General features: G+C 49.5%; 1 protein-coding gene and 1 pseudogene across 2 annotated transcripts in view; both read left to right on the top strand.

Moving 5' to 3' along the window:
* Nucleotides 1-17,015, top strand: part of SRRM4 (serine/arginine repetitive matrix 4) — a 145,363-nt gene that overhangs the window by 86,653 nt on the left and 41,695 nt on the right. Inside the window, exon 2 of one of the 2 annotated variants that reach the window (XM_042843180.2) lies at nucleotides 12,642-12,785. In XM_042843180.2, coding sequence (XP_042699114.2) covers nucleotides 12,642-12,785 — 144 coding nt within the window. Of the gene's footprint in view, nucleotides 1-12,638; nucleotides 12,786-17,015 lie in introns of both variants that reach the window. The other variant, XM_042843179.2, reaches the window with a different exon arrangement.
* Nucleotides 10,870-11,820, top strand: LOC112059995 (homeobox protein NANOG-like; annotated as a pseudogene).

A 17,015-nucleotide genomic window follows, 5' to 3' on the forward strand; every position in this document is an offset into this window, starting at 1 on the left:
TCCTGGATTTTGTTTGTGAGGAGAGGGGGAGAAGTCTTGTGATAATCCTCTCCGGTAAGATTAAGCTTTCATGTTAAATTGCACCTGCTTTTACATCACAGAGATGAAAGACTAACAGACGACCACAAAAAAACAAAAATTAAATTGACATCTCCAGAGCTTGATCCAAAGGGATTACCAGCCAGTTTAGTGCTTTAGAGGATATCCAGTGTTCATCAGACAAGACTGTTTGGTTGAAATTAAGCCAGCCTTTGATGGGATTGGAGGATAATTATTTCCATCAATAATTACTCCCAAGCCCAGAGGAAATATTGCGTCGCTTGTTCCAGGATAGTAGTCCTCCTTGGCTGCCTCAAGGCCAAGTAAGAATTAACCCCTGGAAACAAAACAAAACAAAATCCTATTAGTCTCAACCGGAGCTTGGGTACTAAGATTCCTGCTCCCCATAACCTGAGAAAAGAAGCTCCGGACCCCTCACAGTACAGCAGCTGAGGTATGTATTGTCATGCCAACTGGAGACCCCTTTTGTGCTGACAATGCACCAAAGAACAGTTCCTGCACAGCGCTGGGCCGAGACGACTCTTCAAGCCCACTTCCTTAGTTCGCATAAGCCTCGCGTACAAATGGACCCTGCCCGACGTATGTTTGGGGACATGCAAAACTAGCAGTAAGTTCTCCCGCATGCTGTGTCGTGTAGCTAATCCATCCAGAGAGGGGTTCCACAGGTCACCAATTATGGGAAATTGGTAATTGATCCTAATGATTGAGCCTCAAAAGGCAGGCAGCATGTTTTTAAAAGGGGCTCAGGAAAGGTCACAAGCTAATTATTTTGAGCAAATCTAGCAATTATCCATGTATCTTCGCAGGGAGTTAAAACAATGTCGATGCTGGGAGAGACCTAGAGCTTTATTGCAAGTAGATGAGTAGAACTGAAGGCCAGCCAGGACCATGCGATCATCCTGTATAACACGAGCTAGAGAATTTCACCCAGTTACCCCTGTATTGGACCCAGGAACTTGTCTTTGGCTAAACATACCTTCCATAAAGGCATCCAGGTGTGATTTGATGGCATCAAGAGATGGAGAAAAATCACCACTTCCCTTGGTAGTTTGCTCCAGTGGTTCATCACACTCCTTGTTAAAAATGTGTTTCTAGTTTGAATTTGTCTGGCTTTAACTTCCAGCCACTGGTTCTTGCTCTGCCTTTCGCCACTAGATTAAAGAGCCCTTTAGTACCTGGGATTTTCTCTCTCTGAAGGTATCAGTTAGTGTTAGTCTGAATCTGTAAAAAGCAACAGAGGGTCCTGTGGCACCTTTGAGACTAACAGAAGTATTGGGAGCATAAGCTTTCCTGGGTAAGAACCTCACTTCTTCAGATGCAAGTCTCTCTGAAGGTACTTACCCACCTTGATCAAGTCACCTCTTGATCTTCTTTTGACAATCTAAACGCATTACCTTTGCCATACAACGTGGAGCCAGGAGTGCTGACCCAGCCCCATGCAGGGTGCGCGCCTCACCCAGCTTGGCTCCTTCTATCAGGGTTCCACGCAGAGGCCATTCCAGGAGACCACAGAGGTTTCATCTAGGTTCTTCTCCTTCCCAATGTCCTTTCTCAGCATAGCTCAGACTCTTCTCCCCCAGAGGAGTTCTGAAAACCTGGGACAGACCCTGTTAGAGAGACCGTGAGATCAGGATCAGACCTAATATGGATGGCAGACTCTCTCACCTCATCTACTGTGGGGCTCCTACACCTTCCTCTGAGGCATCTGGTGCTGGCTGCTGTCGGAGAGAGGACACTGGACTAGATGGGCTGTCTGCTCCAGTTTGGCAAGCCCTATGTTTCCTGATATTATAATCCATTAAACACCATCAATGTGCGCTACCCATCTCTCTCTATATCTATATTGGCTCCCTTTCCCTCTTATACTTAAAGATTAGGGAGATCGTAGGGCTGGCTGAATTTTGGTCATTAGTTTCCAGGTGCAATTATTTTTTTTTCCTTTAACTATTCTTGGATTCTTTTAAAAAAAAATCATTGAATCAAAATGGAAACTGTTGTGCCAAATCAGAAATTCATTTGAATCCAAACGAAAAATGTGAGGTTTTCTCCCTCCTGAACGTTTTTCCCCCAAGGAAAGGAGGAAGAAAAGAGTTGGGGAGGACATTCTCCCCCCCCCCCAAAAAAAAGCCCAGAAAATGTTTCATCTTGAATTAGAACAATTGGTCATTTTGTTTCAATGAAAAATTCGGAAGAATTCACACAATCTAAACATTGTCCACAAAAACATTCAGATCACTTGTAAAGACATTTTTTTGTTGAAAAAAGCGCCCTTGGATGAAAAGATTTCAGCTGGGTCTAGTAGACAGGCAGGAAGGTCAGCCATCTATTGGGCAGACAGACACATTATTGGGGCCTCCCTACTACACACCCCTTCTTCCCAGGATACCACCAGTTAATGCTTACGTGGCTGTGCCTTAAATTCTGCCTGATCCTATCACCACATCCCCTTTCCCACTTTTCCTTCCCCTTTGTATCCTGCTTGGCGGGGGGTTGTTGCTTTCACCTGTCCTTTTCGAGCCCCTCCCCCTGTTGTGAAATGACACGGGCTTGGCAAACGTGCTGCTGACAGTTGTGCAGTTCGATGAAAAGAAAACCCTTGAATTCTAAAAGCGTCTAACAAAGGCTGACTTGGTTCAGGATATAATTTTTGGGTTGCGTTCCAGTATCACGTGGAGTAGCTACTGTCAGCAACTGAATGGCTTTGCATTGCCCTGCTTTTTACTCCCTTTTCTTCCCCTGTCTGGGATGGGTGTTCTCCCATCAAGTGCCAGGCTGGGAGCCAGCCTCTCTGCCTCCTCCCACCCTGCCTCTCTCCTGATGGAGGAATTGATTTGAATTAGAGGCCTCGTCCTCACAGCTTTCAAAACCAACTCTCTGCTGAAGACAGCAAGTAAAAGAGCGTGTGGGAGGGAGGGAATAGATGTTTAAAGGGACAGCACCAGTACAGCTAACCCTAAGTGTCCACAACTCATGAATCGCATCCCCCCAAATCATGAGTGGTGTCAAAATAAAAAAAATTTTTAAATTGGGGTTCTTTTCCTTGGGAGCCTTTAGGGAACACTTAGGTCCTTCTTTTCCAGCATTGCTCTGCAGCTACAAAGACTAGAACCTTTTTTTTTTTAATGAAAGTTGAGCTTCTTACCTGATCACATGCCTCCGGGAGCTGGGGCTTTATGGAAAACATCACGAGACTCACGATAAAATCACAAGAGTTGGCAGCAGTGTCTGGTGATGTCAGACTTCAAACTCCCCCTGGATCCTTCAGCTAGCTCTGCGAATGAAGGAAGTGTAGGGCTGTGTGTGAGATATACCCCCTGCACTCATTCTCATATCCCCTCCATGTGCGACACCCTGGGCTGTCTTTTCCCTGGAGGGGAATGCCCTACCAGTCAGACTGCCAGACATGGAAGGGAACAGCAAATTCTCATTTTCCCCTCGTCCATGCGCTGTGATGGGGCTGGGGGTGCACAGCCCGTGGGCTCTAGTGACTCGGGTGTATTGTAAGATCATTCCTCAGTGCATTGCATGTACAACTGCCCCCACCCGCACCCACCCCCTTACCCATCATCTTCCTTGTAAATCCAGGCTCAGCCACACCAATCCCTGCAGATCCATTGTCCCTCCTGGAGCAGGGACACACGGGAGCAGCAGGGGCTCTTGCAAGTGACTTCTTCCCACAGTTGCCTTCCCTCCAGCTTCTACAGAACCGCCTCTCCTCCACACACCTGAGATAGCGAGTTGGGGCTGGTTCCACAGGGGGTGGGGCAGGAGGTAGCTCTCACTGCCTGTAACCATTTCTAGGCCCCGCAAGTCTGATGGGGTGCTGGTATCAGGCGTGGTGCAAACCCCACTGAAGTCAAGGCGAGTCTTTCCATGGACTGCAATGGGCGTTCGAGGTCAGGCCCCTGGTCAGTAATGTGCTATGGGAGGCTAGTGTCTCTGAGAGCTGTTCCACATCCCCTCGCCCCGCTGCTCACCCAGCCCCGAGCCACCGCAGCCAGGCCACTACGGAGTGAGAGGACCATCAGCATGGCTCCCAGCTGCTCCCATCCCATGCCAGAGCCGCCCTTTGCCCTCTGGCTTTACCACCACTTTCCCCTACAGCCAAACTTCCTGTCGACTTCGCCAGTCACGTCCCCCAGATCCAGGTCAGGATGGAAAGTTTATAAGCTTGTTTTATTGATTTGAGTAACGCTACAGGTGAAACCAATGAAATAGTGTTTATGGTGCCCCTTCCCGCTGTGGTTTACTGCTCTCTCTTCACCTTTCCAGGCTTTGAAATAAACATCTTAGGGGCCTGAAAACATATTGTCTTTCCTTAGGAGTGTTGCTGTTTGAGGGGCAACAGAACCCCTTTGTCCTCCCCCAGACCGAGCCCTGCTGCGTCGCATGGCCCCGAGGCCGACACGGCTTCACTGCTCTCATTCTGGTTTTCATCCGTCTGGGCCCAGGCTCCTTGTTACCAGCACAGCTCTGCAAGTGCCAGCCCCTGAGCATTTCCACCAATGCAACCGATGGCAGATGGTCTGCCCAGCATGGAGGTGCGACCCCCTGACCCCCACTCTGCCAGAGGGCCAGGAGCCAGCTGGGATAGCCCAGAGAGGGGGCCGGGTCGGGTGTGCTGACCCCCCCCAGCACGGCTCCAATGCAGCCGTGTCCCCACTTCACCCCAGAGCCAGAGGCGGAGGGCAGAAATGAATATTCCCAGAGGTGCAGCTGCCCCTGCAGACACAGGCTGCATAAGTGGCCTGCCCTCTGCTCCCATGGGTTAACTGAGTGCGGTGTGTTTGGTTCACAAGGAGCTCAGTGCCTCTGGCTCTCAAGTCTCCATACTCCATTTGCTAGGGTTGAAACCAACCACTGAGTTTCATACGGTTTCCAGCCCAGACCGTTCAGTGGGCAGGTTCCCCTGAAACTCAGCCCAGCCTGAGATCAGCTGGGTCACCCCGGGTTACCCACCTGCCCCCATTTTGGGGTCTTTAACAAAATACAAAACAGAGTAAGTTTCACCTTGTCCATCACGTAAGTTTCACGTGAGCTCAACTAGTGCAGAGCTGATCACAAAGTCCTGTTTCAGCGTAGATGCTACCAACACCTGGGCCGGGCGCTTTAAAAGTTCTTGGTAACCGAATAGTAGTTCTTTTGGTTTGGGGTTTAGAATGCAAAAGACTTTCTCTGCCAGCTGGTGAGAACTTCACAGCCAGGTGCATTTTTGAACTGAAACTACAGGGCCTGCAGTCTGACATACTCCAGGCTGGAGTTACCCTCTGCTCCCCCGGGCCTGCCCAGCACTGCGCTGTCCCAGGTGCTAGTCTCCCAGCCTGAAGACAGACCTTCCCCTATCAAAGGCCTGGGACAGACTGCCTGCTCCTGTCCTGAGCAGCCATCTTATAGGGCTGAGCCTGGCCCTGATTGGCTCCCTCCAATCTGGGCCCTGATTGGTTCCCTATAAGGCCTTCCCTGATTGACTTCCTGTCTGCGCAGGCCCACTGGCCTGCTACAGCTCAAATTCAGGGAGTGGGGCAGCCGCCCCACTACAGTGTCCTTTTAGGATGCTCTGTGTAGAAGCCAGTTAGGATAGATTTGAAAGACTCCGTTTTTGGCAGTATTGATAAGGTACCTTCACCTCCGCCATTCTTCTTGATTCCACTCCTCCTGTGCACACACGCAAGCGTGTCGTTAAAATGTATGCCGTGTTCTGAGTTCAGCCGCAGTTCAGTGGGGTCAGAATAAATCGGGGAGCGTAAAGGCTGGCTGTGACTCCAGTTGGGAATGCACAGCTAAGGCAGTGGTGAGGAGCTGTCAGTTCACAAAGCAACGCAGCTCAGGAGAGTGGCAGGGGTGGGAAGGGAAAGTCATGACCTATGGTCAGTTATGGTTATGTCAAATGTAAATTGTGAAATTCCAGGTTGCTGACAGGCCCCAAGAACTGTCTGACCGTGTCTTGTCTGAATCCAAGATTTCATTAAGGAGCCAAGACACGCAGGAGTTATTTATATTGACACAGCAAAATATTTGCTTTTTCCTTTGTTTTGTTTCTTACCTGGCTGGGCCGTGGCAAGCCATGTTCCCTGCTCTTGCCCACCCAGGGCCCAAGCAGCAGCCACCTCTCTTGATTAAGCAGGTATTAGAAACACTGAATTGCCCAAGCCAATTGGGCGAGCAATGAGCTGTGGGTCATCCGCTCACCCTTGATTTTTACTGGCATCCTGCTGCCTGGGGCAGCCTCCTGCCCTGGCTTAGAAGAATGATTGTTCTTTGATCACCTGATGGCAGAGAACGGTGCATCAGTTTACAGCAGGTTAACTTGCATGTAAACGGACTAGGGGCTGAATTTTTCCATGTGCAGCTTGGTTACATGCAGGAGAACTTCCTCTTGTTTGGTTACAGTATCAATTGTCCTGAAGTACTAGGAATTGGGAGGAGGAGACATGTAAATATTTCATCAACTGATCATTCTTTCTGTAATAATTAATGCTACCCACCGGGTGCTGTCTTGAAAGCCCCAGCGCTGAAATCTTCTAATTCGTATTGTGCAGGGATGGCATTGGACAGTGGCAGTGCAAGCTTCCCTAACCTTTCTCATCTCCAGCTGCAGATCCCATCTTTGCTTCCATTGGCTGCTTGGTCTGTCTGCGGACAGTCCGCCAGGCCACTGAGCATTGCCTACTGCCCTATGGCTTTTGGTAACGCATCCATTATCCTTATGCATATTACCCATTAACATCCGCCCTGCCCCCATGGTGTGAGACGCTGAACAGACACACAAGAAAGGCCACGGTCTCGACAAGGTAGATGATTAATGTAAGAAAAATGCCAACAGGTGCTTAGTTGCTGTCTTGCTGTGTGGAGTGGCTCACGACCATGAGCGCCTGCCTCAGGGCAGAGTGTCACAGACAGCACAGACCCCCCCCCCCCCCCCAGACGGTGTGGTCTAGGCCTAGATTTCCCCAAGCCAATAACAAATGGGAATTCCTGGATCACTGTAACAGTCTTATCATGGAGCCTCAGGCAGTCCCCTTAGGCCATGTCTTTACTACCACTTTTGTCTGCAAAACTTATGCTGCACCCCCCTGAGCAAAAACACCCCCCTGAGAGTCCTAAGTTTCACCAGCATAAGCGGCCGTGTGCCCAGCGCTATGTCCGTGGCAGAGCTTCTCCTGCTGACATAGCCACTGCCCCTTGTTGGGGATGGCTTCATTATATCGAGGGGACAGTTCTCCTGTCGGCATAGCGTGGCTACACGAGAGATCTTACAGCAGCACAGCTGCATCGGTACGGCTGTGCCACTGTAAGTTCTCTAGTGTAGACATGGCCGTAGCTTTTCCAGTTTACCTTGCCACCCAGACAAACTGGGCTTAGTGATAAATGGGCACTCGCACCAAAAATCACACCACATTCAGGCTGCTTCCAGTCTCAAGAGACCAGTCACTTACCCCCAGATCAATCCGTACCCTGGATCTTACACCAAAGACAACACCGGGAGCCAGTCCTGTAATAAATTGTCTAGAGGTTCATTAACTAGGAAACCAGAATAAGAGAATTATTTTCAGGTCAATGCAAGCAAACGTACACACACCAATGAGTTACCATCTAAATGCTCTAGCCTCTGTTTGCCAGATGCTGGGAATGAGCGACAAGGGATGGATCACCTGTACTGTTCATTCCCTCTGGGGCACCTGGCACTGGCCGCTGTCGGAAGACAGGATACTGGGCTAGATGGACCTTTGGTCTCACCCGGTAGGGCCATTCTTATGTTCTTAAATCCTAAGAGTGACAGAATTGTAGTGATCTGTCAATTCCAAGTGTCTTTCAGGACAGACCCAGCAGGCAGCCCCCAGGGATCCCTGGCTTCAGTTTAGAGTCTCTGACCATTCCGAGTTCAAACAGCCAAAAAGACGCAGTTTCTTCTAGTCAGGGATTTTTATTCCTTCCCCCAGAGTTCAAGATGATGGGACAAGTTCATGTGCATGTCTCCTCTCCATGGGTGGGGGTGGGGGTGAGGAGTAACGCAATCAACAAAGTCTTTTGTCCTCTGATATTACCCAATGGTTTGTCTGGTGTTTGTTGCCCTTTTGTTGGGGAGGAGATAACACTTGCTGCGTAATGCTTCACTCCTGACTGGGGGGTTTACAATTCCAGAGCAAACACTTAATACTTAAATCTATATAATGGGCTATAGATATAAGTGAGATTCATGCATGCAGCATTTCATAGTCTAAATGCATTATTGTAAGGCTAATACCTGTTTTGAGCAAAACTAACATCCAGGTGACCTGGTCTGGTCTCCAGCTATGAGGCTGTCAGTTCTTAGCTCATGCCTGCAGCCTGGGCAAGAGCTGGCATCTGGCCTATCAGCATCACTGTTACATTTTCTATTGTCACTGAATTGCCCCCAACCATCCCTCCACCCGCACCTCGTCCCGGTGCCCCAGCCAGCCTGCTACTCTACTGCCACCTCAAGGGCTGACCCAAAGCCCCTTGAAACTGATGGGAAAGCTCATAACTTCAAGGGGACTTGGTGTCCTCTTGCACCTTGTTCAACCCCCCTCTCCTCCCAGGAATATGGACCTGCAAGACAGCTCTGCAGAACAAGAGCGGCCCCTTCCTGGAAGGTTAAACGGAAGCGTTTGCCTGGAATGAGGAGTTGACGCTGATGGCATTTTAGCAATATTAGTCCATCGCTGGTGCTCATGGTAGGACCACGGCCCGGACTCTCCCTTTCCTGCCCCCTCCCCTCGCTGCTTGTGTCCTGCTTCATTCGGGGAGTCTCTTTGGGTCTGTCAGGACCGGGGGACTGTGCTGGCCACACTGCTGCCCTCAGATATGCCAGCTGGGTAGGGAAGAGGGGGTGCCAGCCAAGCCTCCGGAGTGGGAACACCAGGTAGTGCAGTATGGCAGGTTGGCCAGCAGAGCTTGGAGCCAGGAGCAACTGAAGTGAGAGTGCACAGCCCGCCTGCTGGGATCACGGTCCCATTGCTGAGGGGTTTGGTGGCTACTGCATTAGTGTGTGGTTGTTTGGACCTGCTTTTCCCTTCTCCTGCCGGCTGTTTTCCTTCCTGTTTCTCCTGTTAAACGAGCCGTCGCCAAGCTGCAGTCTCCCGGCCTCGGTCTCTAAATGCTTGTGGCAGTTCTTGCGTGAAAGCAGATGGAAACGTGTCTGCGTCACGCTGGAGCCAGACTTCAGACAAGTGTTTTCTCGAGGCTCGTTTGAACGTTGATTGTTTCCTGTGACACACAAGTGACTGGGAACAGAATTCTCTCCACCTCAGCCCCGCGTGGCTTTATTGGGAGGTGACAGTGTCCTGAGAGCTGTATGTAATCCCAGAGCCATCTCCTCCCATTCTGCTAGGTGCTATTTCTCCATCCAGAGCTTTAGGTGGGTGGGGTGGAAGCTCCCTCTGAAGGGCGGGTAGAGGGGCAGCCATCTCCAGGCTGGGAATGGGCTTCCCAGTAGTTCCTACTGCCTCTCCTACAGCAGCTTCTCTGTGGCTGGTGCCCTGTGCTGCCCACCCACCTCGGTGACTGGTGCCCTGTCCCATCCCCTCCCCACCTTTGCACCTGACGCACATACGCCTGGCTCAGGTGTCTCCAGCAGGACCCATGGTGGCTGGAAGGCTGGACTGTGCTGGGCCCAGGAGTCATAGAATCATAGAATATCAGGTTTGGAAGAGACCTCAGGAGGTCGTCTAGTCCAACCCCCTGCTCAAAGCAGGACCAATTCCCAACTAAATCACCCCAGCCAGGGCTTTGTCAAGCCTGACCTTAAAAACCTCTAAGGAAGGAGATTCCACCACCTCCCTAGGTAACCCATTCCAGTGCTTCACCACCCTCCTAGTGAAATAGTTTTTTCCTAATATCCAACCTAAACCTCCCCTACTGCAACTTGAGACCATTACTCCTTGTTCTGTCATCTGGTACCACTGAGAACAGTCTAGATCCATCCTCTTTGGAACCCCCTTTCAGGTAGTTGAAAGCAGCTATCAAATCCCCCCTCATTCTTCTCTTCTGCAGACTAAACAATCGCAGTTCCCTCAGCCTCTCCTCATAAGTCATGTGCTCCAGCCATCTAATCATTTTTGTTGCCCTCCACTGGACTCTTTCCAATTTTTCCACATCCTTCTTGTAGTGTGGGGCCCAAAACTGGTCACAGTATTCCAGATGAGGCCTCACCAATGTTGAATAGAGAAGAATGATCACGTCCCTCAATCTGCTGGCAATTTCCCCTACTTATACAGCCCAAAATGCCGTTAGCCTTCTTGGCAACAAGGGCACACTGTCAACTCATATTCAGCTTCTCGTCCACTGTAACCCCTAGGTCCTTTTCTGCAAACTGCTTCCTAGCCATTCGGTCCCTAGTCTGTAGCAGTGCATGGGATTCTTCCATCCTAAGTGCAGGACTCTGCACTTGTCCTTGTTGAACCTCATCAGATTTCTTTTGGCCCAGTCCTCTAATTTGTCTAGGTCCCTCTGTATCCTATCCCTACCCTCCAGCGTATCTACCTCTCCCTCCTGTTTAGTGTCCTCTGCAAACTTCAGAGTAGCAGCTGTGTTAGTCTGCAAAAAGAACAGGAGTCCTTGTGGCACCTTAGAGACTAACAAATTTATTTGAGCATCTGCATGAGAGTTTGGGTGGGTGTGAGTGAGCCCATGTGTCTGAATGTAAGATAGGGACAGAGTTGTGTGATTACCCCACGTAGGAGACAGCGTGAGAGATGCTGGGAAAGGAAGAGATTCAGTAACAATTGCTTTGGGCCCTCTGCATTAACCCTGCTTAGGTGCTGAGCTCCAGCCCTTGAGTGAGGTGCTGTCTATTGGGAGGTGGGGGAGGAACACCCCTTCAAACCAAACCCACATGAGTGCTCACTTGGCTGGGCCCCCTTACCAGCCTTACCCAAGTGGGACTGGCATGGCCTACGGGGAGTTTTACTGGAACTCAGCAGGGGGTACAGAACGTGCTCTGTCATGCCCAAGAAGGGGAATAGAAGCAGCTGGTGATGCTCGGTTTCCGGTGGAGGAAAGCCAGAACTCAGATCTCTCCCCTGCTTCCTCCAGCTCTGAGAATTTCAGCCACTTCACACCAGATTCGGCCCCCAGCCCCCAGACAGAATCCTTGTCCCCCCAGCCTGTGTCCAAGCCTCAGAAGAATGGGAAGGAAAGAGAGGGAGGGATGAAGAAGGCCAAGATCCATACAGCCTTCTCCAAGGAGCAGCTGCAAACCCTGCACCAGCGGTTCCAGAGCCAGAAATACCTCAGCCCCCAACAGATCCGGGAACTGGCTGCAGTTCTGGGGCTCACTTACAAGCAGGTTAAGACCTGGTTCCAGAACTGAAGGATGAAGTTGAAGAGATGCCAGAAGTACAACCCGTGGTTGGAGTGGGCTCAGTGCCGCACGCAGACCGGGTTCCAGCCCAGCGGGTACCTGGAAGTGCACCCCAAATTCCACCAGAGCTATCCGATCCGCGCAGCTGGAAACATCCAAGTTGTGGGCAACCCCCATCAAAACTACCCAACAGGGCAGAACCCATACGCATTCACAGCCAATGGTGGGGGGAGTCCTTCGGCAAAGGTGGGGCCACCTGTAGCGTCCAACAGACAGTGGGATTCATTGCCCAGCACAAAGTAGACTTTTATCATGGCTTCCCTGGGACCATGGAATACAGTGGCACAAAGACAGGAGATGGCTATAGCTTCCACCATGCCTTAGCCACTGTGGCACATTTTTCGGGCATTGCTGGCCACCATCTGTACCACCCCTAAGCAGGGTTAATGCAGCGGGCCCAAAGCAATTGTTACTGAATCTCTTCCTTTCCCTGCATCTCTCACGCTGTCTCCTACTTGGGCTAATTACACAACTCTGTCCCTATCTTGCATTCAGACACATGGGCTCACTCACACCCACCCAAACTCTCATGCAGATGCTCAGATAAATGTGTTAGTCTCTAAGGTGCCACAAGGACTCCGGTTCTATCTACAAACTTGAGTCCAACCTGTGCCTTGGCAGCTCCTTCCCCTACAGGTCCTGTTCTCACCTCTGTGAGATACTGTGGGGGTGAAAAACAAGGGGGGGACAGAAACCTAGATCTACCCCTCCCCAGCATTTCCATTGCAGGGGCGCTAGCCCACTCCACCACCCAGTTCCGCCACCCCGGGCTCTAGGTGCATATGAATCTCTACAAACCACCCAGAGCCCATATCAGCCTCTTTCCCACCAAGCTCCCCTTTCAACTCACCTCCCTGACAGAGCTTGGGAACAGAGGCCTCCCGTTCTGGCCTGAAAGCCAGTGGATGACTCTTGGCAACTCTCTTCATCTCTCTGGGCCTCAGTTCCCCATCTGTTATATGGGGAACTTCCTTCCTTTCGCTCACCCTCTGCCTCACCACTTCGCCTGCAAGCCCTTTGGGGTCGGGTCTGTCTCCCTGTTTGTTTGAACAGCGCCGGGCACCGGGGGACTCTGATCTCGGGTGGAGCATCTGTGCACTAGCGTAACACACACATTAACGGTTGTAGTCCTTCAGACAAGGTGACCTCGCGGGAGAACCGCCCCTCATTGCTGTTTCTCTGATCTGTTGCCCAGCAGCGTGACGCCGAGCTGCCTGTCGTGCCCAACGGAGGAGAGACGTTTGGAAAAGCCGAGCGGAACCGCAGCTCAGGAGGCCTCCAGCACCAATGGCTGTGTGAAAGGAAAGGACAGCAGACAGTATGCCCACCACAGATCCCGCAGGTAAGGTCCCAGCCGCTGAGGCCCTTCCTGGGAGCAGTGGCTAAAGCAATGGGGTGAGGTTTTGTTTGTGGGGGTGGGTGCACATAGCCATCTTCCTAACACCTCTGCAGGATCCCCGCAGTCTCCATTGAGTCTCCTGTGAGAGTCTACGACAGTCGAGTCGCTCCATTAACTCATCCGGCAGAGCTCCCCTTCCCCCCGCTTCTGAGGTACAGGCACTTATTAGCTCAGTTCCACTAATGCATACAGGCCCGCCGCGGCGCCACCCCCAGGAGCTTCAGTCTTCCCCTTGTGGCAGGAGGGTTTCTGCAGCGCCATCTACACTGCCCCTCCGCCCCCAGGACGCTGCAGCAGCCACGGGCCCTCTCTTCCAAAATGGCTGCCTGCAGGGGCACTTGAGTGAATGTGCATCCATGCAGTGGATGGCCACCATTTCAAATTCTTAGAATAGGGTGGCCACACCCATGGGTCTGGCCTGAGCCCTCCCTGCCTCCCACCCACACAGGCCCAGGCTGACGTCCCCCACATGGGTCTGGCCCCAGCCTCCCCATCATGTCCCCCACATGCAGGGCTGCCCGAGGCCACCCTTGCCAGCCCATGCGCGGGGCCACCTGAGGCCCCCTCTTCCTGCTGCGTGCGGGGCAAGTCAGCCAGCCCGAGACACTCTCCCTAGCCCTCCCTCCAGCACGGGGCTGGTGTAACCACTTGTTCCCCCCCACACACCGCACGTTCCTCCATGCCCCACTAGGAGTCCCAGCCCACTTTTGGGGCTAAACTGTGCATTTGTCCAGTTTGCTCTTGCCAACGCAAACAGGACACATGCACAGTTTTGCCCGAAAAGACAGGACGCCCGGGACATATGATCACCTTAGCTTAGAAGGGGTTTGAAGGCAGGCCAACTGCCAGCATCCCAGTACTCTGCTGTGAATGATGGAGGTGCTAGCCATGGAGACTCACCATAAGAGATTCCCTTCTGCCCATGCCTAGACCATAGACCAACAGCACAGGGCTTGTTAGGGTAGAGGTTCTTTATCAATTCTTCCTTAACTTGTGGTGGCTTGAAAGGGGAAAAATGAATCAAAAGTTTATAAATGATGTGAACAGCCTTTCCAAGCCCTGCCTGTTAAATTATCTTTGGGATTAAAGCCGATGCGTTTGGTTAAAGCTGCTAGAGACACAGAGAGAGAGAGAGAAAGCACATTTCATATCTTCAGATTTCAAGCTAACCAGCACAATAATCTGAAGTGTATTTTTAATTAGACTTTGATGACAATCAGAGAGAAACAATTCAAGTCAGATGAACTCAGGGAGAAAGTTTCTACATCAGAGACAAAAGAAGTTATCTGCAGAAACCAGGAAGGGCTCTACAAGAATCTGCATGGGGTTGAGGGGACGAGGTTAAAGGTTCATTCTCCTGTCAGCCCCTAGGCCATGGAGGTGCCGGAACTGAAAAACTGGATAAGCTGTCAAGAGGCAGTGGAAAGGGCTGAGAACTGAGTCGCCGCATTTTCAGAGGGGCTGAGCAGTCACAGCTCCTACTGAAATAAATTAGGTCATGAATATACATGAAAGATCATGGAAGCAGATTGGATGAGTGTTTAATTAAAACCTTGGACTGGGGGCTTAGGGGATCTGGGATCAATTCCCAACTCTGCTACAGACTCGTTGGGTGACCTTGGGCAAGTCACTTAATCTTTCTGGGCCTTAGTCCCTAATCAGTAAAATGGGAATAGAAATACTTCTCTCTCCTATCTAGTTAGGCTGTAAGTTCCTTGGGGCACTATATATTTCTCACTATATATCTACAATGGGGCTGTAATCTCAGCTGAGGTCCCTAGGTGGTTAGCAGATGCCTGGTGCTTAGTGTGGTATCAGGGTGCTGGGAAAATAGCATAAAGCAAGAGTAAATTGGAAGGATTATATTGTCTACCCTCCATCAGAATGTGTTGTTAGTCTAGACTTGGCTTGCTAATTTTTTAGTAGTTTAGGCCTAGACTGTACCATATTTACACATGTTGAGTGGTATTTAATTGTGCAATTAGAACCACCGAAATAAACACTACTATTATTATTATTATTTATATCTCAGTGCCTGGAGCCCCATTAAAGATCACAAACACATGGTGAACTGAGGCCCAGAGAGTTTAAGGCCAGATCTTCAAAGGTAGTAAGGTGGCTTGAGATTTAGACACCTAAGAACATAATAACGGCTGTACTGAGTTAGACCAATGGTCCATCCAGCCCAGTATCCTGTCTTCTGACAGTGGCCAATGCCAGGTGCTTTAGAGTGAATGAACAGAACAGGTCAGGTAATCATCAAGTGATCAATTCCCTGTCGCCCATTCCCAGCTTCTGACAAAGAGAGGCTAGGGACACTTCAGAGCATGGTTTTGCATCCCTGCCCATCCTAGCTAATAGCCACTGCTGGACCTATTCTCCATGAACTTATCTAGTTCTTTTTTGAACCCTGTTATAACCTTGGCCTTCACAACATCCTCTGGCAAAGAGTTCCACAGGTTGACTATACATTATGTGAAGATATACTTCCTTTTGCTTGTTTTAAACCTGCTGCCTATTAATTTCATTTGTTGACCTCCTAGTTCTCGTGTTATGAGAAGGAGTAAATAACACTTCCCTATTTACTTTCTCCACACCACTCATGATTTTATAGACCTCTATCATATCCCCCATTAGTCATCTCTTTTCCAAGCTGAAAAGTCCCAGTCTTATTAATCTCTCTTCATATGGAATCTCTTCCATACCCCTAATCATTTTTGTTGCCCTTTTCTGTACCCTTTCCAATTCCAATATATCTTTTTTGAGATGGGGCAACCAGATCTGTACTCATTATTCAAGAGGTGGGCGCATCATGGATTTATATAGAGGAATATATTTTCTGTTTTATTATCAATCCCTTTCCTAATGATTCCCAACATTCTGTTAGCTTTTTTTAATGCCGTTGCACATTGAGTGAATGTTTTCAGAGAACGATCCACAATGACTCCAAGATCTTTCTTGAGCAGTAACTTAGACCCCATCATTTTATATGTATAGTTGGGATTATGTTTTCCAATGTGCACTACTTTGCATTTATCAACCTTGAATTTCATCTGCCATTTTGTTGCCCAGTCACCCAGTTTTATGAGATTCCTTTGTAACTCTTCCCAGTCTACTTTGGACTTAACTATTTTGAGTAGTTTTGTATCATCTGCAAATTTTACCACCTCACTGTTTACTTTTTTCCAGATAATTTATGAATATGTTGAACAGTAGTGATTCCAGTACAGACCCCTGTGGGACACCACTATTTACCTCTCTCCATTCTGAAAACTGACCATTTATTCCTATCCTTGGTTTCCTAACTTTTAACCAGTTACCCACCCATGACAGGACCTTCCCTCTTATCTCATGATAGCTTACTTTGTTTAAGAGCCTTTAGTGAGGGACCTTGTCAAAGGCTTTCTGAAAATCTAAGTACACTGGATCTCCTTGTCCACATGCTTGTTGACTCCCTCAAAGATTTCTAGTAGATTGTTGAGACATGATTTCCCTTTACAAAAACCATGTTGACTCTTCCCCAACAAATCATGTTCATCTATGTGTCTGATCATTCTGTTCTTTACTATAGTTTCAACCAATTTGCCAGGTACTGAAGTCAAGCTTACTGGCCTGTAATTGCTGGGATCACCTCTGAACCTTTTTTTAAAAACTGGCATCACATTAGCTATCTTCCAGTCATCTGGTACAGAAGCTGATTTAAATGATAGGTTACAGACTGTACCACAATTAATAGTTCTGCAATTTCACATTTGAGTTCCTTCAGAACTCTTGGGTGAGTACCATCTGGTCCTGGTGACTGATTACTGTTTCATTTACCAATTTGTTCCAAAACCTCCTCTAATGACACCTCAGTCTGGGACAGTTCCTCAGATCTGTCACCTAAAAAGAATGGCTCAGGTTTGGGAATCTCCCTCACATCCTCAGCCGTGAAGACTGATGCAAAGAATTCATTTAGTTTCTCTACCATGGCCCTATCTTCCTTGAGTGCTCCTTTAGCATCTCGATCGTCCAGTGGCCCCACCGGTTGTTTAACAGGCTTCCTGCTTCTGATGTACTTAAAACATTTTTTGCTGTTACTTTTTGAGTCTTTGGCTAGCTGTTCTTCACGTTCTTTTTTTGCCTTCCTAATTATACTTCCTTACATCGACATACCTTTGAGACTCTGGACCT

The sequence above is a fragment of the Chrysemys picta genome, chromosome 15 (assembly GCF_011386835.1).
Source record: "Chrysemys picta bellii isolate R12L10 chromosome 15, ASM1138683v2, whole genome shotgun sequence".
Taxonomy (NCBI): domain Eukaryota; kingdom Metazoa; phylum Chordata; order Testudines; family Emydidae; genus Chrysemys; species Chrysemys picta.